Genomic DNA, 26,267 nt, shown 5'->3' with positions numbered 1-26,267 from the left:
ATCCAGAAACAATCACCGTCCACATCCAGAAACAACCACCGTCCACATCCAGAAACAATCACCGTCCACATCCAGAAACAATCACCGTCCACATCCAGAAACAATCACCGTCCATATCCAGAAACAATCACCGTCCACATCCAGAAACAATCACCGTCCACATCCAGAAACAACCACCGTCCACATCCAGAAACAACCACCGTCCACATCCAGAAACAACCACCGTCCACATCCAGAAACACCCACCGTCCACATCCAGAAACAACCACCGTCCACATCCAGAAACAACCACCGTCCACATCCAGAAACAACCACCATCCACATCCAGAAACAATCACCGTCCACATCCAGAAACAATCACCGTCCACATCCAGAAACAACCACCGTCCACATCCAGAAACAATCACCGTCCACATCCAGAAACAACCACCGTCCACGTCCAGAAACAAGCTCTGTCCTCATCTAGAAATGAAAGCTACAAGATCACCCCACAATCCGTCTAATAACAAGCGTTTTTGGACCCTACTACATTGCGCGCATGCGCGGAGAGTGAGGCAGAATCTTACATTTAGAGTCTCTCTCCTCGCTGCTCTCTGTGGCTGGCCTGTCATTGGAAAATGCATCTGATGAACTGAGCATGCCCAGTCGATACGTCACACCAGCTGATCAGGATATCAGCTAAAGTGATGTGATGTGCTGTGCATGCGCAGTGCACAGGATGCATTTCTCTATGAGAGACATTATTCAACAGGACACCGGCACCCATGCAGGGGGTTGCCTACCCCTGATCTATCCCATAGTTTGTAGACACATTAGCGTTTCTGCAAACCAATCAATACACACTTATTGGGATTTTTTTTTACCAAAAACATGTAGCAGAATACATATTAGACTAAATTGATGAAGAAATTAGATTTTTAAAATGTTTTTATTGGATATGTTTTATAACAAAAACTAAAAAAAAATAAAAAAAAAAACATTAAAAAAATATATATTTTTTTATTTTATAGCACTAAAAATGCAGTGATGATCAAATACCACAAGAAAAAGCTTTGTGGGAAAATTGTTATATATTGAATTTATGTACAGTGTTTCATGACGACCCAATTGTCAGTTAAAGTAACACAGTGTCGTATTGCAAAAAATGGCCTGGCCATGAAGGGGGGTAAATCTTCAGTTGGTTATATAACCAATTTCCTTTTCATCATGATGTACTCATCTCCACTTTTCATGTCATTGCACTTAGTGCTCCGCATGTCTTCTCCACATCCGTCTTTCCCTCTTTCTCTCTTCTAATGTTGGGAGGTATAATTCTCATTACTACTGCAAAACTAATCTCCTCCCTTCTGTACTCTGATCTCCGTGTCCTATAATATTCATCCAGCCTCACCCTGTGTAGGAGGATGTCACCCCTCCCCCATCCACATTCCTCTCCGGTGTCAGAGACTATCAGTTTAGTTTCTCTTCTGCTGTCAGCGATGGCGTCTGGTGATCTGAGAGCTGAGTTGGAATGTTCCGTCTGTCTGAACATTTATACGGATCCTGTAACCCTGAGATGTGGTCACAACTTCTGCCGGGTCTGTATTGATGGTGTGCTGGATACACAGGAGGGGTCTGGAGGATATTCCTGTCCTGAATGTAGAGAGAAGTTTCCGGATCGGCCTGCACTGCAGAAGAACATGAAACTACGTAACATAGCAGAGACTTTCCTGTCTACTCATCAAGATCAAGAGGAGTCCGGGGTCTTCTGTACTCACTGTGTGGACTCTCCTGTACCTGCTGTTAGATCCTGTCTGCTCTGTGAGGTTTCTTTGTGTGATAAACACCTGAGAGTCCACAAAAAGTCCCCAGAACACGTCTTATGTGACCCCACCTTGTCCATGGAGAGCAGGAAATGCTCCGTCCATAAGGAAGTTTTGAAGTATTTTTGTACCAAAGATAACGCCTGTGTCTGTGTGTCCTGCAGTTTGGCTGGAGAACATCGGGGACACCAGATGGAGACACTGGATGAGGCTTCTGAGAAGAAGAAGGAGACACTGAGGAATGTTCTGCAGAAACTTCTGACAAAGAGAGAGGAGACGGAGGAAAGAGTCCAGAGTCTGCAGGAACACCGGAGGAAAGTAGAAGAAGAAGCCGCTGGTGACACCGAGAGAGTGACTGCCCTGTTTAGAGATCTCAGGTAGACATTTGCACTAACAAAAAATTCATTTGTTTTCTTTTCATTCTTTTTTTGCTTTTATTTGAAATTCGGAAATGAGAAAATTCGGAAATTGAAAATCCAAATTTTGAATTTTGAATTCCTGAATTTCTGAATTTTCCAATTTTGGAATTTCCATTTCTGAATTTTCGGAATTCAAAAATTTGAAAATCCAAAAATTTGCAAATGAGGAAAAAAAAGCAAGAAAATCTGTAAAATTTGAAATAATAACTATTAAATTCTAGGTATTGGAATTTCCTTTCAAATTTGGCTGTTAGTGAATGTAATGAATACAAATGTATCTGAAGTTATGAATTATCTGAAATAACGAATGCCGCATCTAAAAAAATGGAATGGAACATATTAATAATAAATAGTACAAAGGTTTTGTTATTATTATTGTTATTTATTATTATTATGGAAAAAATTGTGTAAACTGCGCTTAGGTGAAAACAATATACAATAAATAAATCAAATGATAGGCCGCAACTTGAAGTGAGATACAATCACTAAATACAGGTAAAAGATAAAAGAAAAGCAGCGCCAATAAAAAAATTTGTTTAAAGATTAACTATGTGAAAATGGAATGGTATATGAACCAAATATACAATATGCAAATCATATGAATATTATAAAACATGAAGGGAACATGAAATAAAAGTTCATATAAAGTTGCAGGGAATCCAGGCGTTCCAAATATCACCACTGTGACCACAAATACTTCTTGAAAAATCTTGTGCCCGTCACCAGATAAATGATGCGCTTACCAGATACACAGATATAAAAAGCCTTGAGGATAATGCAACTAGCTCCAATACAGCCTCCTGTGTCCTAGGGTCATCAGTATGGAAATACAGCCCAATTCTAATCTCTGGAACTCCAGTGGGTCAATCACCAGCAACACCAGCAAAGAGAGAAAATGCTTCCATAGTGTAAAATCATCAAAGGATTTATTGAGATAAAAGAAACACACTTACAAAATAGCAGCTAGTATCAAGCGTAGAGACAGGATAAAAAATACGCCGGCCGGCATACAAACAAACGAGCGTCCCGTCCTCCCCTCGTCGAACGTGGTGACGTCACTGCGTACCTCCCAGACGCGTTTCGTCAGAGATGACGTTTTCAATGGGGAACGGGTAACGCAGCGACGCACCACCTTATATATCCGGACCTCGTTCTGAAGCGCAGGTTCCGGTACAGAAACGCCATCTTAACTCATGGCAAAAACACCCACAAACCCGTACACTAAAGGGGAAAAGGTGAAAACAGAAAAAGAAAGCAATGAGGCTGAACGAAAGACAGCGAATACCATAGGTACCTAATAGAGAAGCTGTATTGGAGTCTTTGAGTATCCAAATCGAAACATAAGTTCCGACGTATGGAATATGTAAACTAGTATCCATACGAACAGGCGGAACGACAAAGCATCTCCACAACAATTTACAAAAAATTATATATATAAAATTAGTGAAAAGTAAAGGAGATATTATAAAAAATCAATTATGAAACCACATGTGTACAAGTAAACATACAGAGGCAATATATGCCGATAAATAATGAAAAAACTGTATGTATATAATTTATGTGTACATAATAATTATATAAAGTGTACGGTGCATATATGTATAAATTTGGATTAAAAAACCGATACACTATGACAGATATCATATCATAGCAGATATCAATATTCCATCAAATCATGCTATACATATGTCCAAAGTGACAGAATGCAATAAAGTGGAAAGAAAGAAAGAAAGTGAGTGATCCCCAATATTCCACCCCAAAAAAAAGACAATTAATATAAAAAGATCTAAACCGTAACCATATAATTAAATTAATAATCTATACCGGTTCAACGCTTCAGAAAGAGTTTACAGAAAAAAACAATAAGTATAGTACATGCAAAACATATACATGAATGTGCCCATATATATACCCCATAGTACCTGGGAGAGATATACACATATAAATATAAATATATAACCTACATCCATAGGGTAATACCAAAAAAGGGGGGGGTTAAAAATATAGGGGGTAAAAATTTGGATAAAAAAATATATCTTAACAGAAAATATAACTGGAAACATATAGAAAAAAGGATATATTCACATATATAACCATTTCTCCAATAGCCAATATCTCAAGGTGATTTTAATCAAAACATATGGAAAATGTAAACGCACTACCATTTAAAAAAAGGTTTCTAGTTCCCAATTTTTCTATCCATTCAAGAGTTATCAATGAAGGCGTTAATATCTGTATCGATGTTTAATCCATAAGGGGTATACGTTTTTAAACGATGAATCCAAGCCATCTCTAGTCTAGAGATGCCCCTCACCAAAGGGCTCCCTCGCCAATGTGGCTGGAATTTATCAATACCTAGAAATAACGTTTTAGACGGATCTTTATTGTATACGGTCAGATAGTGTTTGGACACGGAGTGTTTAGGAAAACCTATAAGAATGTTGGTGATATGTTCATTCAGGCGCACCTGTAATGGGCGTTTAGTTCTGCCCACATATTGCAACCCACAGGGGCACTGAAGTAAATAAACCACCCCCGTGGTGCAACATGTGATGCAGGGTTTTATAGTGTAAGTTTGCCCTGTGGCAGTCCCCTCGAACGAGATGGTACGTCTTCTGGGGCAAGAGTTGATAGAACACACCCTACATCTGCCACATTTATAATATCCAGTCAATTGGTCAAAAAAACCTTTAGTTCTAAGTGGAGGATCTACGACGTTGGGGGCCAGACGATTTCGGAGTGATGAAGCACCCCTAAACACCACTCTAGGTTCCTCAGGGATTATGCTCCTTAAGGAGGCATCACTGCTGATAATATGCCAGTGCTTCTTAATGAGTTGTTTAATTTGTTTCTGCTGGATAGAATATGTAGTCACAAAGGGAACAGGCCCTTGGGCTTCAGCAGTTCGTGGGCCCTTCTCAATGAGTAATTCATGCCGATCCAAATTGGTCACCATTTGAATGGTGTTATGTAAAAAATCAGACTGGTATCCCTTCTCCCGAAATCGAGTGGTAAGGACTTCAGCTTGAGACAAGAATTCACTGACATCAGAGCAATTACGTCTCAGTCGAATATATTGACTTTTTGGTATTGACTTAAGCCAAGGAGTGTGATGGCAGCTGTCAATAGGAATGAAGGAATTTCTGTCGGTGTCTTTGAAAAATGTAGAAGTGGTAAACCGTTCATCCTTTACCGCAATAACAAGGTCCAAAAAGTGGATGGTGGATTGACTGGCGACATAATTGAGCTGTATTCCCCTCTCGTTCACATTTAAAGAATCCAAGAAGGCATACAAATCATCGCCATCACCATCCCAAAGGAGGAGGACGTCATCAATGTACCTGGCCCATAGGACTATTTGGGGTACATTTTTAGCATAGATGACGTCCTCCTCCCATCGGGCCATGACCAATTTGGATCGGCATGAATTACTCATTGAGAAGGGCCCACGAACTGCTGAAGCCCAAGGGCCTGTTCCCTTTGTGACTACATATTCTATCCAGCAGAAACAAATTAAACAACTCATTAAGAAGCACTGGCATATTATCAGCAGTGATGCCTCCTTAAGGAGCATAATCCCTGAGGAACCTAGAGTGGTGTTTAGGGGTGCTTCATCACTCCGAAATCGTCTGGCCCCCAACGTCGTAGATCCTCCACTTAGAACTAAAGGTTTTTTTGACCAATTGACTGGATATTATAAATGTGGCAGATGTAGGGTGTGTTCTATCAACTCTTGCCCCAGAAGACGTACCATCTCGTTCGAGGGGACTGCCACAGGGCAAACTTACACTATAAAACCCTGCATCACATGTTGCACCACGGGGGTGGTTTATTTACTTCAGTGCCCCTGTGGGTTGCAATATGTGGGCAGAACTAAACGCCCATTACAGGTGCGCCTGAATGAACATATCACCAACATTCTTATAGGTTTTCCTAAACACTCCGTGTCCAAACACTATCTGACCGTACACAATAAAGATCCGTCTAAAACGTTATTTCTAGGTATTGATAAATTCCAGCCACATTGGCGAGGGAGCCCTTTGGTGAGGGGCATCTCTAGACTAGAGATGGCTTGGATTCATCGTTTAAAAACGTATACCCCTTATGGATTAAACATCGATACAGATATTAACGCCTTCATTGATAACTCTTGAATGGATAGAAAAATTGGGAACTAGAAACCTTTTTTTAAATGGTAGTGCGTTTACATTTTCCATATGTTTTGATTAAAATCACCTTGAGATATTGGCTATTGGAGAAATGGTTATATATGTGAATATATCCTTTTTTCTATATGTTTCCAGTTATATTTTCTGTTAAGATATATTTTTTTATCCAAATTTTTACCCCCTATATTTTTAACCCCCCCCTTTTTTGGTATTACCCTATGGATGTAGGTTATATATTTATATTTATATGTGTATATCTCTCCCAGGTACTATGGGGTATATATATGGGCACATTCATGTATATGTTTTGCATGTACTATACTTATTGGTTTTTTCTGTAAACTCTTTCTGAAGCGTTGAACCGGTATAGATTATTAATTTAATTATATGGTTACGGTTTAGATCTTTTTATATTAATTGTCTTTTTTTTGGGGTGGAATATTGGGGATCACTCACTTTCTTTCTTTCTTTCCACTTTATTGCATTCTGTCACTTTGGACATATGTATAGCATGATTTGATGGAATATTGATATCTGCTATGATATGATATCTGTCATGCTATACTATAGTGTATCGGTTTTTTAATCCAAATTTATACATATATGCACCGTACACTTTATATAATTATTATGTACACATAAATTATATACATACAGTTTTTTCATTATTTATCGGCATATATTGCCTCTGTATGTTTACTTGTACACATGTGGTTTCATAATTGATTTTTTATAATATCTCCTTTACTTTTCACTAATTTTATATATATAATTTTTTGTAAATTGTTGTGGAGATGCTTTGTCGTTCCGCCTGTTCGTATGGATACTAGTTTACATATTCCATACGTCGGAACTTATGTTTCGATTTGGATACTCAAAGACTCCAATACAGCTTCTCTATTAGGTACCTATGGTATTCGCTGTCTTTCGTTCAGCCTCATTGCTTTCTTTTTCTGTTTTCACCTTTTCCCCTTTAGTGTATGGGTTTGTGGGTGTTTTTGCCATGAGTTAAGATGGCGTTTCTGTACCGGAACCTGCGCTTCAGAACGAGGTCCGGATATATAAGGTGGTGCGTCGCTGCGTTACCCGTTCCCCATTGAAAACGTCATCTCTGACGAAACGCATCTGGGAGGTACGCAGTGACGTCACCACGTTCGACGAGGGGAGGACGGGACGCTCGTTTGTTTGTATGCCGGCCGGCGTATTTTTTATCCTGTCTCTACGCTTGATACTAGCTGCTATTTTGTAAGTGTGTTTCTTTTATCTCAATAAATCCTTTGATGATTTTACACTATGGAAGCATTTTCTCTCTTTGCTGGTGTTGCTGGTGATTGACCCACTGGAGTTCCAGAGATTAGAATTGGGCTGTATTTCCATACTGATGACCCTAGGACACAGGAGGCTGTATTGGAGCTAGTTGCATTATCCTCAAGGCTTTTTATATCTGTGTATCTGGTAAGCGCATCATTTATCTGGTGACGGGCACAAGATTTTTCAAGAAGTATTTGTGGTCACAGTGGGGATATTTGGAACGCCTGGATTCCCTGCAACTTTATATGAACTTTTATTTCATGTTCCCTTCATGTTTTATAATATTCATATGATTTGCATATTGTATATTTGGTTCATATACCATTCCATTTTCACATAGTTAATCTTTAAACAAATTTTTTTATTGGCGCTGCTTTTCTTTTATCATTTATTATTATTAGATTGCTACTTTCCTTTTGTTTTGATTTGTTATTTCAGATAATTCGTAACTTTGGATAAATTCATACTCGTTCACTAACAGCTAAATTTGAAAGAAAATTCCACTACCTATAATTTAATATTTATTATTTCAGATTTTCAGGTTTTCAGATTTTCATTCTTTTGAATTTTCAAATTTTGATTCTTACTTTTGGAATTTCAAATTTCTAAATTTTATAATTTTCAAATTTATGAAATTTAAAATTTTAGAATTTTCTCATTTCAAATTTTTCGAATTTCCGAATTTCCAAAATTTTGAATTTCCAAAATTTCAAATTTCCAAAATTTTGAATTTTCTAAATTTCAAATTTCCAAAATTTTGAATTTTCTATATTTTGAATTTTCAAGTTTTCAAAATTTCAAGTTTTCAAAATTTCGAATTTTCAAAATTTCAAATTTTCAAAAAATTCAAATTTGAATTTTGGAAATATCAAATTTCTTAAATTTTGGTTTTGGAAATTTGGAATTTAAAAAATAGAAACTCGAAAATTCTAAATTTGAATCTCAGAAATTCGAAACTCAGAAATTCAAAATTCAAAACTCAGAAATTTGAAATTTGAAAATTCAAAATGTCCAAATTTAAATTTGGAAATTTTAAATTTGAAACTCAGATATTCGAAATTCTGATATTTGAAACTCAGAAATTGTAAATTCGGAAATTCAAAATAAGAAACTTGGAAATTTGAAAATTCAGTATTCAAAATTTTGGAAATTGAAAAATTAGAAAAATTTGTCAAAATTTGTTAAAAAACTAATTTGGAACTAAACAAATTGCACATGTCTAATCTCAGGAGACGTCTGGAAGACCTGGAGAAGAGAGCCCTGAGGGACATCTCCGGGAGGGCAGAGCGGATCTCCATCTCCATCCGGGATCTGGAAATAAAGAAGGAGGAGCTGTCCAGGAAGTTGCGTCACATCGAGGAGCTGTGTAACGTGACGGATCCACTGACTGTCTTACAGGAATCAGACACAGGTGACTTGTGTGATACTGAGGATGGAGATAATGAGGACAGAGAGAGACATGAGGAGCTCCTCCATGATGGAGGGGGTCTGGATGTGGCGGGGGTCTTACACACAGGTTTATCTGATATAATAACAGAGGTAAATGTATACTTCTATATACAGGGAGCTTCAGATATATTACTGGATGGAAACACAGCTAATAATTATCTACAGATATCAGATGACAGGAAAACTGTATCCTGGTCAGATATAGAGCAGAATCACCCAGAAACACCAGAGAGATTCCAGGATTCTCCTCAGGTGTTGAGCAGTCGGAGTTTCTCCTCAGGGAGACATTACTGGGAAGTGGATGTCGGGGGGTCAGATGAATGGAGAGTCGGGATGTGTTACCCCAGTATAGAGAGGAGAGGGGTGGACTCAGGGATTGGATATAATAAGAAGTTCTGGGGATTGGACAGGACTGATGATGAGTATTCGGTGATACATGACAGGAAAGTGAGCCTCTTCCTCACCAATCGCTCCAGTAACAGAGTCAGGATAGATCTGGATTATGAGGCCGGGCGGATCTCCTTTTATGATCTGTGTGACCCGATCCGACACCTCCACACCTTCACCACCACCTTCATTGAGCCCCTCCATGCTGGGATATGTGTATGGAGAGGTTGTGTAAAGATATGTGGGGGGAGGCGGGAGATGTGAGAACTCCGCCCACAGTCTGGTGATGTCAGAAGAAGGAGGGGAATTCATTTAATATTCATCCAATAGTATATAGCAGTGGGCGGGGCTTCCTGCAAGTTTTTCTACTATAAATAAATGTGAGATTTCTTACTGATCGCTGTGATTGGGTAGAATATCTGTCCAATTATTGGAGTAAACAATAACATGCTCCTATTGGTCAGTAAGAAATCTATCTATCTATCTATCTATCTATCTATCTATCTATCTATCTATCTATCTATCTATCTATCTATCTATCTATCTATCTATCTATCTCTCCCATAACAATCTGACATAATACTTTCTGTGTTTTGTCACAGTATTTAACATCATCCATTTCCTCCCCCTGCCCCTCCCCCACATGGGGTCCCTCTGTATGGGGGAGGAGCAGCCATGATCAGACATAGAGGGGGGGTGGGGTCACTGTGATGGGATAGGATGGGGTCACCTCTGCTCTCTGCCCCTCCCCCTCCATACAATCTATTCTACAAAGAGATGGAAATAAATGGAACAATCTGAAAGGAAATCTATGAAGACGTCATCTAGAGATTTATTACTGGAAGAAAAAAATGTGATCAGAGAGCCCAGATTGTTTTTAAGCAGAGTGGGTCAGGATTAGATCCCCTGTCAGGTTTTTTTTCTTCTATCCGGGGCTCCATTACAGAGATTTCTTCTCACTTCCTGTCCCGGTGACAACATTTATCTAGACAGGAAATGAGGGGAACTCTCCAACAGAAAAACACAGAGTTAAATAAGAATGATATGTTCAGTATAATAAGGAAGGGGAAGGATTAGAGCCCCTGTCAGATGTTTATATGTCTGTGTCCCTGTACAGATTTCTCTCCCTCCTTGTATTGGTGTCACCAGGACAGGAAGTGAGAGGAAATCTCTCTAAGGCTGGGATCACATTGCTGTGCAGATCACATGTCATGTCTGTGTGATGTGAATTCAGCCGTACAAACTGTGTGACTGAAATCACATTCACACCAGAATGGTGCCGGACCCTTTTTTTGGTCCTCACTGGAATCGGATCACATTGGGTGTCACATCTATACAATCCGATTCCTGCGCCATTTCAGCGTTTGCACTGCGATCTGCGAAGCGATCTGGGGGTGTCATTAACTTTCCATTGACCCCCCCGCAGCGGTTCTCAGATGTCAGTGTGACCGTCCGGTGATTGAGGTGTGATGAGGGAACCCGCACAGGAATCGCACTGGTTCCCGCATCCCACAAGTCTCATCCCAGCCTAAGGCTCCATTCACACCTATGCAGGGGGCTTTTCAGACTTTCTGATGTGCTTTTTGCTGTGATTTCTGCAGGATTTTTACTGTGATTTGCATTTTGTGTTTTTTATGCATTTTTTTTTGGGGGGGGATTTGTTGCTGGGCAGATTTAACCACTTGGTACCCACACTATAGACAAAAGACGGCTAAAGCGCTGTCTTAAAATGCCAGAAGGGCGTCCATGTACATCCTCACATTGCCCACCCCCCTTGGGATTTGGCTGATCAGGTAAAGGGCCAATCACAGCGAGCCCTTTACCATGTGATCAGATGTCAGCCAATAACAGCTGATCATGGAACTAAACAGGAGCCGGTCAACAGCTTTTTTCCCTTACACTGTCAGCATTAAGAAAAGAAGAAAGCTGATAACCGGCTTCTGTTAGAGGGACATCGGTCACCTTAGTGCCCACCAGTGCTGCTAATCAGTGCCCCTCAGTGCCATCTATCAGTGCCCAGCAGTGTCATCTATCAGTGTCCCTCAGTGCCATCTATCATCTGTCACTTTATCTTTCTGAAAGTATCTGAGGAAAGCCAGGGGCATATATGTCACATGGCCTGGGGCCCCATAGTAGGTGACATTGTCTGGGGCCCACCAAATAGGTCAGGTTGCCAGGAATCTGGATGATATAACATTGTCTGGGGGCCCCAAACACTTTGAAAGATCTGGGAGACGGGGCCAAGCTAAGGGTTTTGTAAAAGAGACGGCCACCTTGGGGGCTTCATCAGGAGGGGGCACAGAAATGGGCGGGACCTGCAATCTATGGTGCTGAAGCAGTTCACAGTTGGGGGACACATGTTGTTCTTTTTTCTTGTCCTATCACTGTCTGGGGGCCCCAAGTATGTCATATTACTTAGGGACCCTTTATGTGTCACGCTACCTTAGGGTTCCAAATTACATTAATAAGTCTCTTTGTCATTTGCTCACTTTGTGCAGTCACAGCCCCCCGGCCCACTTCTACCCCTTTTATAGCCCCCATCAATCCATGTCAGAGCCCTGAGTCCTCACCCATGTAAGATACATGGTGGGTTATGTCGGAGCTTACACGGGATTGATGATGTCACCCCTCCATCATGTGACGGTATGTAAGTCCTGTGACTGGCCGCTCAGGCCTGAACACTGCATGCTGGGAGAAGGTCACATGATCCCTCAATACCCGGGAAACTGGGGACTTAGTGAGGACTTTGATGGAGGAACAATAAAGGAAAGTATAAGTGGGTGTGTACGGCTCTTGGGTCACCTACAGAAGGGGGTGGGGCATTCATTTGAATGGCTCCTCCCAGAATATGAGCACTGTGTATAGTGAGATGGGACGGTGAAGAATTGTATAGAGTGACGGAGCTGAGAGAGAGCACAGAGTGTAATATGACTTATTGTCTGTGTCCGAGCTGTGATGTCATAGTAGGGAAATGGCTACCGAGGGACCCAATGTGGAAAGTACAGATAGAGGCGTACTGGCCCTTTAAGAATAAGTTTATCTCTATCTATCTATGTATCTATAGGAATATAATGTGTAGACAGCATAATTCCTTATTATTAATACATTTACAATGAGTTTATTCTATTGATTATTTTATTGTGTGAAGAAATAGAAATGAATAATTGATCTACAAATAGAAACAGATGAAAATCGATGGGAAAATCTCAGAGGAAATATATGAAGAAATGATCCCGAGATTTACTAATGAAAGAAATAATGGGATTTATCACTAATATAATGATATCACTATAATAATGTATGATTACTAGAACTGGAATGTGTCCCCAATATAATGTGTCCCCATAGAATGGATCACCAATGGAATTCTATGGGATCTCTTTTATAATGGATCCTAATATAATGTATCATGTGATGGTGTATTATAATCACTAGATGTGTCCTGGTGATGGGGGAGAATTAGGAAATTAAATGATAATGTGAAATAAAGATTCTTTATGAAATCATTATTATTATTATTATTATTATTATTAATAATATTATTATACTGGGTTTATATAGAGCCTATATTTTATACAGGGTTTTACAACATGAAGACAGACATTATGAAGATAGACATTACAATTACAGTGTAATAGAGGAGGAATCAGAGAGCCCTGCTCCTTTAGAGCTTACAATCTAGAAGGGAGGGTCAAGAGATACAAAAGGTAATAACTGTGGGGGATGGGCTGATGGGGAAAATAAATGTACAATTATTAGGTGGGGGTAGGATAGGCTTCTCTGAAGAGATGAGTTTTCAGGGATCGTCTGAAAGTGGACAGAGTAGGAGATAGTCAGACAGATTGTGGTAGCGAGTTCCAGAGGATGGGAGAGGTTCGGGAGAAGTCCTGGAGGAGAGCATGGGGTGAAGTGATGAGGGAGTTATAGCGCAGGAGGTCTTGGGAGGAATGAAGAGAGCGGATTGGTTGGTATTTTGAGACTAGCTTAGTGATGTAGCTGGGGCCAAGTTGTGGATGGTTTTGTAAGTTATTGTTAGTATTTTGAATTAGATTTACTAGATGAGTGGAATCCAGTGAGGGATTGGCAGAGAGGGGTGGCAGACACTGAGCGGTTGGTAAGGTGGATGAGCCTGGCAGCAGCATTCATGATGGACTGAAGGGGGATTTTTTGCTAAAATATTGGGCTTGTAATGCCGCGTACACATGATTTGGAATTGCGCTCAAGCTTGTGTTGCCTACATATGGTCACACCAAATCCCGACAGTCAAGAACACGGTGATGTACAACACTATGACAAGCCGAGAAAATGAAGTTCAATGCTTCCAAGCATGCCTTGAATTGTTCCCGAGCATGCGTAGGAATTTTGAGCTTCGGAATTGCATACAGACCAACAAGAATTTCCGATAGAAACTTTTTCCGTCAAAAAAATTGGGAAAATGCTCTCAATCTTCTGCTGGCTGAAATTCCGCCAGCAAAATTCCGATGGAGAATACACGCGGTCGCATTTTCCGATGAAAAGCTCTCATCTGTCTTTTGCTGGCCGAATTTCCGATCGTGTGAATGCGACATTAGACCGCTGCGCAAATACGATGTGATATAAAGTATTGCAATGACCAACATTTTGTTCTCTAGGGTGTCTGAATTTTTATATATATATGTATATATATATATAATGTTTGGAGGTTCTATGTAATTTTCAAGAAAAAAATAGATTTTAACTTATAAACAACAAATCTCAAAAACAGGCTGGGGGGCTGAAGTGGGTAAAGATCAGGTGACAACCCTATATACATAACATAATGACATCAAATATAAGAGACAAATAAGATAAGTAAATAAAAGGTAAACTGTGTGAAATAATAAATAGCACTAGAATCCAGAGATCTCCAACGTTTGCTGGACACCCCCAAACATCTTCTGGAAATATAATCTACACAAAAGGGTGTAAAGCGCGTTAGTAATGAATTTTATGGATTTTATGCTCATAGCTGTAAAGCTGTAATTGTGACAAGTAACTCACCTTTCCAAGTTTATGGACTTGACCCTCAAACAATCCAGTGGAAACCACGGCACAAATGTGGCCAACAGATTCCTGTTTAGAATGAAATGACAAATTATCAGGCAAAACAACAAAATCAGCAAACATGTAACAGAAGCATACACATAGTTCCCATAGAATTCACACTTACCTGCTGGTGTGTAATTAGGTGATGTAGGTACACATCACTTACCTGCATTGTAAGAAAATATGACATTTTAATAACAATAACACAATCTTACAGGATTGATTTGGATACATTTTGTGTGGTCTCTTACCTCATCTACCAACCACTTTGTTCCACGCAGTGTTATGAAGGAAGAGACATGGAGCTTGTAAGGCCCTCCAACCACCTCCAATGACTCCTCATCTTCCTTACTCCATAACATTTCAACTGGAGAGAGAAAAAAAAAGGTTTGTTTGGTAGAATATCAAACCTATAAGGTCAATGAAACAAGAACTGGATAAAACGTAATGCCAAACAGTGGCAACTTAATAACGGCCATAAGATAGAAAAGGCCAGACCGACAGGGCACAGCCAAACATATGACCAACGGGGTCAAACTATCAATAATCCATTAACTGATTCCTCTCTCCTCTACGGTTTGCACAATACTCCATGTAGTATCTAGCGAGGGCTTAAAATGCAAGATTTATGTATTGTATTACATGTATAATAAACATTAGTGATGGACGAACTTCCGACGGGACGTTTCGCGAACGCGAAATGCGAACGGACCCAAACGTTCGCGAAACCGAACGTTCGCCGCGGGCCCCATTGACTTCAATGGGAGGCGAACTTTGCAAACCTTCATGTCGAATTTGCGGCCACGTGGTAATTATTAGGGGGTAAAACGTAGTCCCACCATCTGGACAATGACATAATACATGTATGAGGTGAATTTGGGATCGATAACTACAAGCATTTTTATTTTATTTGGGAAATTGTTCTAACAATTCAGGACTATGGAGCTAATGAAGGCAATGGAGGAGAGGGAAGGTCAGGGACCAGGGTAGGCAAAGAAGAGGGTGCAGGAGATGATCACCAGCAGCGTGACATACCGGAATGACACATGCACCGTGATAGAGGCATCTGACAGCAGCACCGTAATACAGAGCACTGACAGCAGCACCGTGACATACAGCGCTGACAGCAGCACCGTGACATACAGCGCTGACAGCAGCACCGTGACATACAGCGCTGACAGCAGCACCGTGACATACAGCGCTGACAGCAGCACCGTGACATACAGCGCTGACAGCAGCACCGTGACATACAGCGCTGACAGCAGCACCGTGACATACAGCGCTGACAGCAGCACCGTGACATACAGCGCTGACAGCAGCACCGTGACATACAGCGCTGACAGCAGCACCGTAAGCAGCCCCAGGAGGAAGTCAGCACAGCACAGGGATGGTGTGATCCCCTCATAATAAGAACCCCCAGGAGGAAGTCAGCACAGCACAGGGATAGTGTGATCCCTTCATAATAAGAACCCCCAGGAGGAAGTCAGCACAGCACAGGGATATCATAAGCAGCCCCAGTAGAAATATGACACCGCTCAACCTCTTCAAAGAGGAGGGTAGGGGCATATAGTACGGTGTGCTTTTTTGGGTCAAGGAAGTGAGCCAAATGAATTAAGAAGGTCTGTGTGCTTGATTAAAAAAATAGTTTATAGACATATACATGGTCTACTGGTCACATGTGTTGAATTCCTCCGAGATCCATGCCTCATTCATTTTTAGAAATGTGAGGTAGTTAACACTGTGGTGAGCTAGGCGAGTACGCTTATCGGTCACAATCCCCCCTGCTGCGCTGAACGTCCTTTCGGACAGGACACTGGATGAGGGGCAAGCCAACAGTTCGATTGCAAATTGGGCAAGCTCTGGCCAGAGGTCAAGCCTGCCCACCCAGTAGTCTAGGGGTTCATCACTCCTCAGAGCGTCCACATCGGCCGTTAACCCAATGTAGTCGGACACCTGACGGTCTAGGCGTTCCCTGATGCTGGATCCGGATGACACCTGTCGATGGGTCGGCTGAAAGAATGACCTCATATCCGAAGTCACCAACACATCTTCAAACCGGCCTCTTCTTGCAGGCGCTGTTGGATTGGTACCCGCAAATCCTTCTCTGGGAGTGGGAATTGCTCCTCTGCCAGCGCACGCAAAAGCAGAATGCAGCATTTCTCGAAGCAAGGCCTGGAAGTGCTGCATTCTGACAGCCCTCTGCGACGGCGGTAACATTTCCGCCATTTTGTGTTTGTACCGGGGGTCTAAGTACGTTGCCACCCAGTACTGGTCCTTGACCCTCATGCTTTTTATACGGGGGTCCCTATTAAAACACTGGAGCATGAAGGCCCCCATTTGCACTAAAGTGGAAGCGGTGTGGTGGCCTGGCTCCTGCTCATCATCCAGGATAATGTCGTCCTCTTCATTCTCCTCTCCCCATCCTCGCACAACAGGGATCCCAGAAAGGTTTAAAGCATGCTCTTCTTGCTCCTGCTCATCCGCCCCGGCACCATCCTCCTCTGACTCCTCATCAGACTCCTGTTGTTGACTTGTCTCAGATAGAGTAGCCCCCCCTGGGAATTCATCCAGCATTGCGACTTCCTCATCTTCCCGCTCCTGCTCCTCCACAGCCTGATCAATGACACGACGCAATGCACGCTCCAGAAAGAAGGCATAAGGTACCATGTCACTGATGGCGCCATGGCTGCGACTGACCAGTTTGGTGATCTCCTCAAATGGCCGCAGAAGTCTGCATGTGTCGCGCATGAGCAGCCACTGGCGCGGTGAAAAAAACCCAGCTCCCCAGAACCGTTTCTTTCGCAGAGTTCATACAGGTAGACGTTAACTGCACGTTTCTGCTGGAGCAGCCTATCAAGCATATAGAAGGTTGAGTTCCATCGCGTCGGGCAATCGCAAATAAGACGTCTGACCGGCAGATGGTGTCGCCGCTGAATGTCAGCAAGGCGAGCCATGGCCGTGTAAGATCTTCTGAAATGGGCCGAGATTTTCCTTGCCTGCCGCAAGATGTCCTGGACCCCAGGGTATTTGACAAGGAATCGCTGCACGACCAAGTTTAAGACGTGTGCCATGCACGGCACGTGCGTGATTTTGCCCTGTTTCAATGCGCTAAGCAGATTGGCACCGTTGTCACACACCACTTTACCAACTGTCAAATTGAGCGGTGTTAGCCACTCATCTGCCTGTGAACGCAAAGCTGAAAGGAGTGCCGGGCCAGTGTGGCTCTTTGCTTCCAGGCACAACAGACGCAGCACGGCATGGCAACGTCTCACCTGGCATGTGGAATAGGTTCTGGGGAGCTTGGGCGGTGCAGTGGAAGAGACGCTAGCAGCGGAAAAGGAGGAGGCAGCTGAGGAGGAGAGGGAGGAGGATGGAGTAGGAGGAGGAGAAGAAGAGTCAGGCCTGCATGCAATCCGTGGCGGTAAAACCAAATCTACACGGGTGCCACGGGTTACATGCTTGACGGCCGTCAGAAGGTTCACCCAGTGGGCAGTAAAACTGATATACCTTCCCTGCCCGTGTTTGCTAGACCACGTGTCTGTGGTCAGATGTATCTTGGCACCGACACTGTGTGCCAGAGATACATTCACTTGCCGCTGAACATGGCCATATAGCTCTGGGATGCCCTTCTCTGAGAAATACTTCCTTCCTGGGACCTTCCATTGTGGTGTTCCAATGGCCACAAATTTGCGAAAGGCCTCCGAGTCCACCAGTTTATATGGCAGTAGTTGGCGGGCTATGAGTTCTGACAAGCCAGCCGCCAACCGTTGGGCAAGAGGGTTATCCGGCGTCATCATTTTTTTACGCTCAAACATTAGGCCCACGGAAGCCTGCCTTTTTGCAGAAAAATGTGAGCTTGGCGTGATGGAAGGTGGAGTGGAGGACAATTGTGAGGAGAGAGGAGAAGGAGAAGTAGAAGACGAGGCTGGACGGTGAGAGCCTGCAGTGTGGCTTTGTGTGTTCCGTTGCTCCCACTGGGCTCGGTGATGGCTGCTCATGTGCCTTCTTAAGGCGGTCGTCCCTAGGTGAGTATTGGGCTTACCGCGACTAACGCGTTGACTGCAAAGATTGCAGATGGCAACGCTATTGTCAGCAGCGGACACGTTAAAAAAAGCCCACACTGCGGAGCCATGTGCCGGTGTCCTGGGAGCGCCAGATGTGACCGTACATGGTCGATGACTCGCTCCTGATACATTTGCAGTCTGCTTTGTCCCTGCTGTGCAATGTAAGTCATTGCTGCTTCTCCTCCCTATCTGCTGGTCCATATCTCCCTCTGAACTCCCCTCCTCTTCCTCTCTTGTGGGCACCCACGTGACATCACTAGACACGTCATCATCAACGTCACCTTCCCCACCGCTATAAGTAGAGATCTCGGAGTAGGCAGCAACACCGGGGACCAACCTCCTCCTTGGGCTGATCTGGGTACTGGCGTCAGACTGCTGAGTAGCGCTTGTTGCTACCTCCTCTTCCTGATCCAATACCAAGAGTGGCTGCGCATCAGAAATGTCCTCTTGATATGGATCGGAAAATAATTCCAGTGACTCAAGCGGAAGGTATGTGGTGGTGGTGGTGGTGGTCGTGTTGTTGGTGGTAGTGTCTTTGGGGGTGCACATAGCAGAGAGTGAAGAAGAGGGTGCAGATCGAGAGGATGAGGAGGGTGCAGAAGAGTAAGGCTGAGCGAGCCACTCAACCAAGTCTGCCACTCAACCAAGTCTGGTGCATCCTTTAAAGTAATTGAACGCACCTTCTGCAACTTCCCACTTTGGCTCAAGCCTGTTGCTCCTGCCCTACCCCTACCACCCCTGCGGAAGGGCCTGCCTCTTCCTCTGCCTGTCATTTTTTAAATGACCCTGTGACAAAACTCTTAGTCCCTATACCGATGAAGGACTGCTGCAGTATAGGGCAGCGGTCAGCAGTGGTGCACGTCAACCCTATCTATTGTGGACCGATAGCGGTCCTTACAGAACAGCAGACTGTACCGCACTCAAGCCTATGTACCGTAGCACCCTATACCAAGTTACCAGTCCTTATAAGAACTTTTGTGGACCAAGCAGGTTGTGTATTAGTGTTTAGCAGACTGTACGTCAGTCCCTATACCGATGAAGGACTGCTGCAGTATAGGGCAGCGGTCAGCAGTGGTGCACGTCAACCCTATCTATTGTGGACCGATAGCGGTCCTTACAGAACAGCAGACTGTACCGCACTCAAGCCTATTTACCGTAGCACCCTATACCAAGTTACCAGTCCTTATAAGAACTTTTGTGGACCAAGCAGGTTGTGTATTAGTGTTTAGCAGACTGTACGTCAGTCCCTATACCGCTGAAGGACTGCTGCAGTATAGGGCAGCGGTCAGCAGTGGTGCACGTCAACCCTATCTATTGTGGACCGATAGCGGTCCTTACAGAACAGCAGACTGTACCGCACTCAAGCCTATGTACCGTAGCACCCTATACCAAGTTACCAGTCCTTATAAGAACTTTTGTGGACCAAGCAGGTTGTGTATTAGTGTTTAGCAGACTGTACGTCAGTCCCTATACCGCTGAAGGACTGCTGCAGTATAGGGCAGCGGTCAGCAGTGGTGCACGTCAACCCTATCTATTGTGGACCGATAGCGGTCCTTACAGAACAGCAGACTGTACCGCACTCAAGCCTATGTACCGTAGCACCCTATACCAAGTTACCAGTCCTTATAAGAACTTTTGTGGAACAAGCAGGTTGTGTGTTAGTGATTAGCAGACTGTACGTCAGTCCCTATACCGCTGAAGGACTGCTGCAGTATAGGTGAGCGGTCAGCAGTGGTGCACGTCAACCCTATCTATTGTGGACCTATAGCGGTCCTTACAGAACAGCAGACTGTACCGCACTCAAGCCTATGTACCGTAGCACCCTATACCAAGTTACCAGTCCTTATAAGAACTTTTGTGGACCAAGCAGGTTGTGTATTAGTGTTTAGCAGACTGTACGTCAGTCCCTATACCGATGAAGGACTGCTGCAGTATAGGGCAGCGGTCAGCAGTGGTGCACGTCAACCCTATCTATTGTGGACCGATAGCGGTCCTTACAGAACAGCAGACTGTACCGCACTCAAGCCTATTTACCGTAGCACCCTATACCAAGTTACCAGTCCTTATAAGAACTTTTGTGGACCAAGCAGGTTGTGTATTAGTGTTTAGCAGACTGTACGTCAGTCCCTATACCGCTGAAGGACTGCTGCAGTATAGGGCAGCGGTCAGCAGTGGTGCACGTCAACCCTATCTATTGTGGACCGATAGCGGTCCTTACAGAACAGCAGACTGTACCGCACTCAAGCCTATGTACCGTAGCACCCTATACCAAGTTACCAGTCCTTATAAGAACTTTTGTGGACCAAGCAGGTTGTGTATTAGTGTTTAGCAGACTGTACGTCAGTCCCTATACCGCTGAAGGACTGCTGCAGTATAGGGCAGCGGTCAGCAGTGGTGCACGTCAACCCTATCTATTGTGGACCGATAGCGGTCCTTACAGAACAGCAGACTGTACCGCACTCAAGCCTATGTACCGTAGCACCCTATACCAAGTTACCAGTCCTTATAAGAACTTTTGTGGAACAAGCAGGTTGTGTGTTAGTGATTAGCAGACTGTACGTCAGTCCCTATACCGCTGAAGGACTGCTGCAGTATAGGTGAGCGGTCAGCAGTGGTGCACGTCAACCCTATCTATTGTGGACCTATAGCGGTCCTTACAGAACAGCAGACTGTACCGCACTCAAGCCTATGTACCGTAGCACCCTATACCAAGTTACCAGTCCTTATAAGAACTTTTGTGGACCAAGCAGGTTGTGTATTAGTGTTTAGCAGACTGTACGTCAGTCCCTATACCGATGAAGGACTGCTGCAGTATAGGGCAGCGGTCAGCAGTGGTGCACGTCAACCCTATCTATTGTGGACCGATAGCGGTCCTTACAGAACAGCAGACTGTACCGCACTCAAGCCTATTTACCGTAGCACCCTATACCAAGTTACCAGTCCTTATAAGAACTTTTGTGGACCAAGCAGGTTGTGTATTAGTGTTTAGCAGACTGTACGTCAGTCCCTATACCGCTGAAGGACTGCTGCAGTATAGGGCAGCGGTCAGCAGTGGTGCACGTCAACCCTATCTATTGTGGACCGATAGCGGTCCTTACAGAACAGCAGACTGTACCGCACTCAAGCCTATGTACCGTAGCACCCTATACCAAGTTACCAGTCCTTATAAGAACTTTTGTGGACCAAGCAGGTTGTGTATTAGTGTTTAGCAGACTGTACGTCAGTCCCTATACCGCTGAAGGACTGCTGCAGTATAGGGCAGCGGTCAGCAGTGGTGCACGTCAACCCTATCTATTGTGGACCGATAGCGGTCCTTACAGAACAGCAGACTGTACCGCACTCAAGCCTATGTACCGTAGCACCCTATACCAAGTTACCAGTCCTTATAAGAACTTTTGTGGAACAAGCAGGTTGTGTGTTAGTGATTAGCAGACTGTACGTCAGTCCCTATACCGCTGAAGGACTGCTGCAGTATAGGTGAGCGGTCAGCAGTGGTGCACGTCAACCCTATCTATTGTGGACCTATAGCGGTCCTTACAGAACAGCAGACTGTACCGCACTCAAGCCTATGTACCGTAGCACCCTATACCAAGTTACCAGTCCTTATAAGAACTTTTGTGGACCAAGCAGGTTGTGTATTAGTGTTTAGCAGACTGTACGTCAGTCCCTATACCGCTGAAGGACTGCTGCAGTATAGGGCAGCGGTCAGCAGTGGTGCACGTCAACCCTATCTATTGTGGACCGATAGCGGTCCTTACAGAACAGCAGACTGTACCGCACTCAAGCCTATGTACCGTAGCACCCTATACCAAGTTACCAGTCCTTATAAGAACTTTTGTGGAACAAGCAGGTTGTGTGTTAGTGATTAGCAGACTGTACGTCAATCCCTATACCGCTGAAGGACTGCTGCAGTATAGGGCAGCGGTCAGCAGTGGTGCACGTCAACCCTATCTATTGTGGACCGATAGCGGTCCTTACAGAACAGCAGACTGTACCGCACTCAAGCCTATGTACCGTAGCACCCTATACCAAGTTACCAGTCCTTATAAGAACTTTTGTGGACCAAGCAGGTTGTGTATTAGTGTTTAGCAGACTGTACGTCAGTCCCTATACCGCTGAAGGACTGCTGCAGTATAGGGCAGCGGTCAGCAGTGGTGCACGTCAACCCTATCTATTGTGGACCGATAGCGGTCCTTACAGAACAGCAGACTGTACCGCACTCAAGCCTATGTACCGTAGCACCCTATACCAAGTTACCAGTCCTTATAAGAACTTTTGTGGAACAAGCAGGTTGTGTGTTAGTGATTAGCAGACTGTACGTCAGTCCCTATACCGCTGAAGGACTGCTGCAGTATAGGTGAGCGGTCAGCAGTGGTGCACGTCAACCCTATCTATTGTGGACCGATAGCGGTCCTTACAGAACAGCAGACTGTACCGCACTCAAGCCTATGTACCGTAGCACCCTATACCAAGTTACCAGTCCTTATAAGAACTTTTGTGGAACAAGTGAGTTGTGAATGTTTAGCAGACTGCAGCAGAAGGGCAGCAGTCAAGTATAATATCCTTTCTATATTTGGAAGAAAGAATATTATACATGTACAAGCCTATTACTGTACCACTGATACCAGTCCTGAAAAGAACCTTTGTGGAACTAATAATAACAGCAAGTCTTTAAAATTACCCTCACTGCCTGACAACACTGCTTCCTTCCTGTCCCTATACAAATTGGCAAAAAAAGAGAACGATTAGTGGTTACTGGAACAGCTCTTTTGTGGACCTTGATAGTAACAGCTAATGATGATGATGATGATGATGATGATGAAAGACTAATCTGGCTGTCCCTGTAGCATACACCGTCCTTTCCCTTTCTCTAAACTAACAAAAGACACTCAGGCTGCTGCAAGAATCAGCAGCACAGCAAACCTATCAACACCTAACACCTATACCAGTCCTGAAAAGAACTTTTGTGTACCAAATAGCTAGTGGTTTATCTCTCCCTACTCCACACAGGAACCTGTCCCTATCGTAACAGAAGAAAGAATGTAAAATGGCCACCGGATCGGGTGTATTTATAGGTTAGGGGGAATGTACAAGTGTCCATGTGCTGTCATGTCTCAATTGGCTGTCCTGTATCACATGATAAACGTGTCACCAAAGGTTAAAGTTCTTGTATACATTAAACACGTAAGTCCGCCGCGGCGAACGACGGAAAAAGGCGTTCGAACGTGCGGACCGCGAATGTCGGAAATTCGCCGCGAAACGACCGCCGGGCGAACCGTTCGGCCATCACTAATAAACATTACACTTAATATAGTACATAGGAGGTAAAACAGACTGACTAAACACAGGAAAAATAAATATAGATATAAAAAAGTACAATAAATATATATATCTATATACCGTATATACTCCAGTATAAGCCGAGTTTTTCAGCACATTGTTTTTGTGCTGAAAATGCCCCCCTCGGCTTATACTCGAGTCAAGCACTTGACCCGTGTAGCCCAGATATACACTCAGCTGAAATAGCCCCTTTACTCCTACCCCTTTTCCCTTAATAATAGACCACACAGTTCTCGTCGAGTAAACTGGCCACAACAGCCTTTATTAAAAACAACCAAAATAAAACTCCAAATTACTTTAATAATAAATACCCTTAAATAACCTATAAACACATATAACCAAGAAACAACATGTTTTACCAGATTGATTGGTCAGTGACGGAGCTAAACTCCTTCTTTCCATATACCTATAAATATATATTCGTATATATCTATATATACACCCAGGGGGGCACTGCGGGACTTTCTCCATAACCTCATAGGCCTCCAGCTGTCCCGCTCGGAGACAACCACCGTTCCCGCAGTGCAACAACACCAGTATTCATCAAAACGTTTGATGTACACACCGGAGGGGCCATCTACCGACGAGCCCCCCACCCACTTTTTCCACCTCTATAACTGCTACCGTCACTGACCAATAAATAACTACCGCCAACCCCAGCTGTCATGACGACCCTTGCTCCCGAACCTGCAATGACAAACAAACATTAACACAGCCTACAGTAACAACAACCTATAAAGGGAGGGTGGGTGGGAAAAACTGCCTCCTCGTGTCTTCCTCTTTCCGCACTGCCCGTTCCCGGCTCCGCCCCCTTCTTTTAACTGGCCGCTCCCCTTCCTTCGGCCCCGCCTCTCCCTTCTAAATCCCACCCCTTCGTGTGTCACTAGACACACGGTCATGCCCGGCCCTCCTCTATCCATCCCTGCGGTCCGTCCCGCTCCGGTCCTCTCTTGACCCGTGTAGCCCAGATATACACTCAGCTGAAATAGCCCCTTTACTCCTACCCCTTTTCCCTTAATAATAGACCACACAGTTCTCGTGGAGTAAACTGGCCACAACAGCCTTTATTAAAAACAACCAAAATAAAACTCCAAATTACTTTAATAATAAATACCCTTAAATAACCTATAAACACATATAACCAAGAAACAACATGTTTTACCAGATTGATTGGTCAGTGACGGAGCTAAACTCCTTCTTTCCATATACCTATAAATATATATTCGTATATATCTATATATACACCCAGGGGGGCACTGCGGGACTTTCTCCATAACCTCATAGGCCTCCAGCTGTCCCGCTCGGAGACAACCACCGTTCCCGCAGTGCAACAACACCAGTATTCATCAAAACGTTTGATGTACACACCGGAGGGGCCATCTACCGACGAGCCCCCCACCCACTTTTTCCACCTCTATAACTGCTACCGTCACTGACCAATAAATAACTACCGCCACAGCCTGAAAGGGTGAAACCTCATCCTTGATGGCACCTCCACACCCGCAGGGCCGCCTGAATGCCCTCCTGAAGCCCCAACGACCAAAGATCAATGCCCACATCCGTAAGATGGACCCCATCCTTCCTTAAATAAAGGCCAACATTGACCTCTAAGTCCCTATGGCGAATCACCATCCCCCCTTCTTTTGCCAAAAACCTCCCGACCACCTTATTGATTCTAATCCGAGCCTTGTTGAGTCTGTACACAGACCGGGCCATGCGCCAAGTTGTCCGCGCCACCATGTCTGACCACAGCAGCAACGTGTCCGGGAAAGCTGTGCGCAGGTATACCAGGTCCGCCTTGATATCCGCGATCAGGTCCCTGACCGTACGAACACCCAGGTCGTTACCTCCCGCATGCACGACCAACACATCCGGCGGCCCATCCAAACCAACATACCTTTCCACTTCTGGGACCACCCCGCCCCACATCATACCCGGCCTACCCAGCCACCGGATGGTCGCCTCCCGCCCCGAGATCCCCAACTGTCTCCCACCTGGTCTGGCATCCCCTCTCCTGGCCCCCCAGCACACATAGGAATGCCCCAGGATCCAGACGAGGCGCGGAGGCCCTCCATCTGAAACAACAGAACAGAACATAGCAATCACTCACCACCCACTGTACAAAAAACCCCCCTCTCTTTTTTTTTTTTTTTTTTATTTATTCACAAACCAACTGCGGTCTAACATAAGCACGTAATCGTCTGGATTCCCACCTCCCCAGCCTCCGCACGTCCGCTTCATCCAACCCGCGTCTGGCGGCCT

The 26,267-nt window shown here is 44.0% G+C and overlaps 2 protein-coding genes across 2 annotated transcripts in view; both read left to right on the top strand.

Annotated features, from left to right (window-relative positions):
* LOC143961791 (E3 ubiquitin/ISG15 ligase TRIM25-like) overlaps positions 1–26,267 on the top strand; it is a 110,711-nt gene that overhangs the window by 50,854 nt on the left and 33,590 nt on the right. The gene's annotated exons all lie outside the window — the stretch shown is intronic.
* On the top strand, positions 1,389–13,040 carry LOC143961790 (E3 ubiquitin-protein ligase TRIM21-like). Its single transcript, XM_077471125.1, has 2 exons — positions 1,389–2,179; positions 8,931–13,040. Exons 1-2 carry the CDS (start codon positions 1,404–1,406, stop codon positions 9,799–9,801), a joined length of 1,647 nt encoding a protein of 548 aa, XP_077327251.1. The 5' UTR covers positions 1,389–1,403; the 3' UTR covers positions 9,802–13,040.

Source organism: Lithobates pipiens, unplaced genomic scaffold (assembly GCF_037356315.1).
Source record: "Lithobates pipiens isolate NorthernLeopardFrog02 unplaced genomic scaffold, aLitPip1_a1.2 Scaffold_8, whole genome shotgun sequence".
In the NCBI taxonomy this organism is placed as follows: Eukaryota; Metazoa; Chordata; class Amphibia; order Anura; family Ranidae; genus Lithobates; species Lithobates pipiens.
Note: the sequence above shows the minus strand (reverse complement) of the source record. Positions and strands in the feature narration are given on the sequence as shown.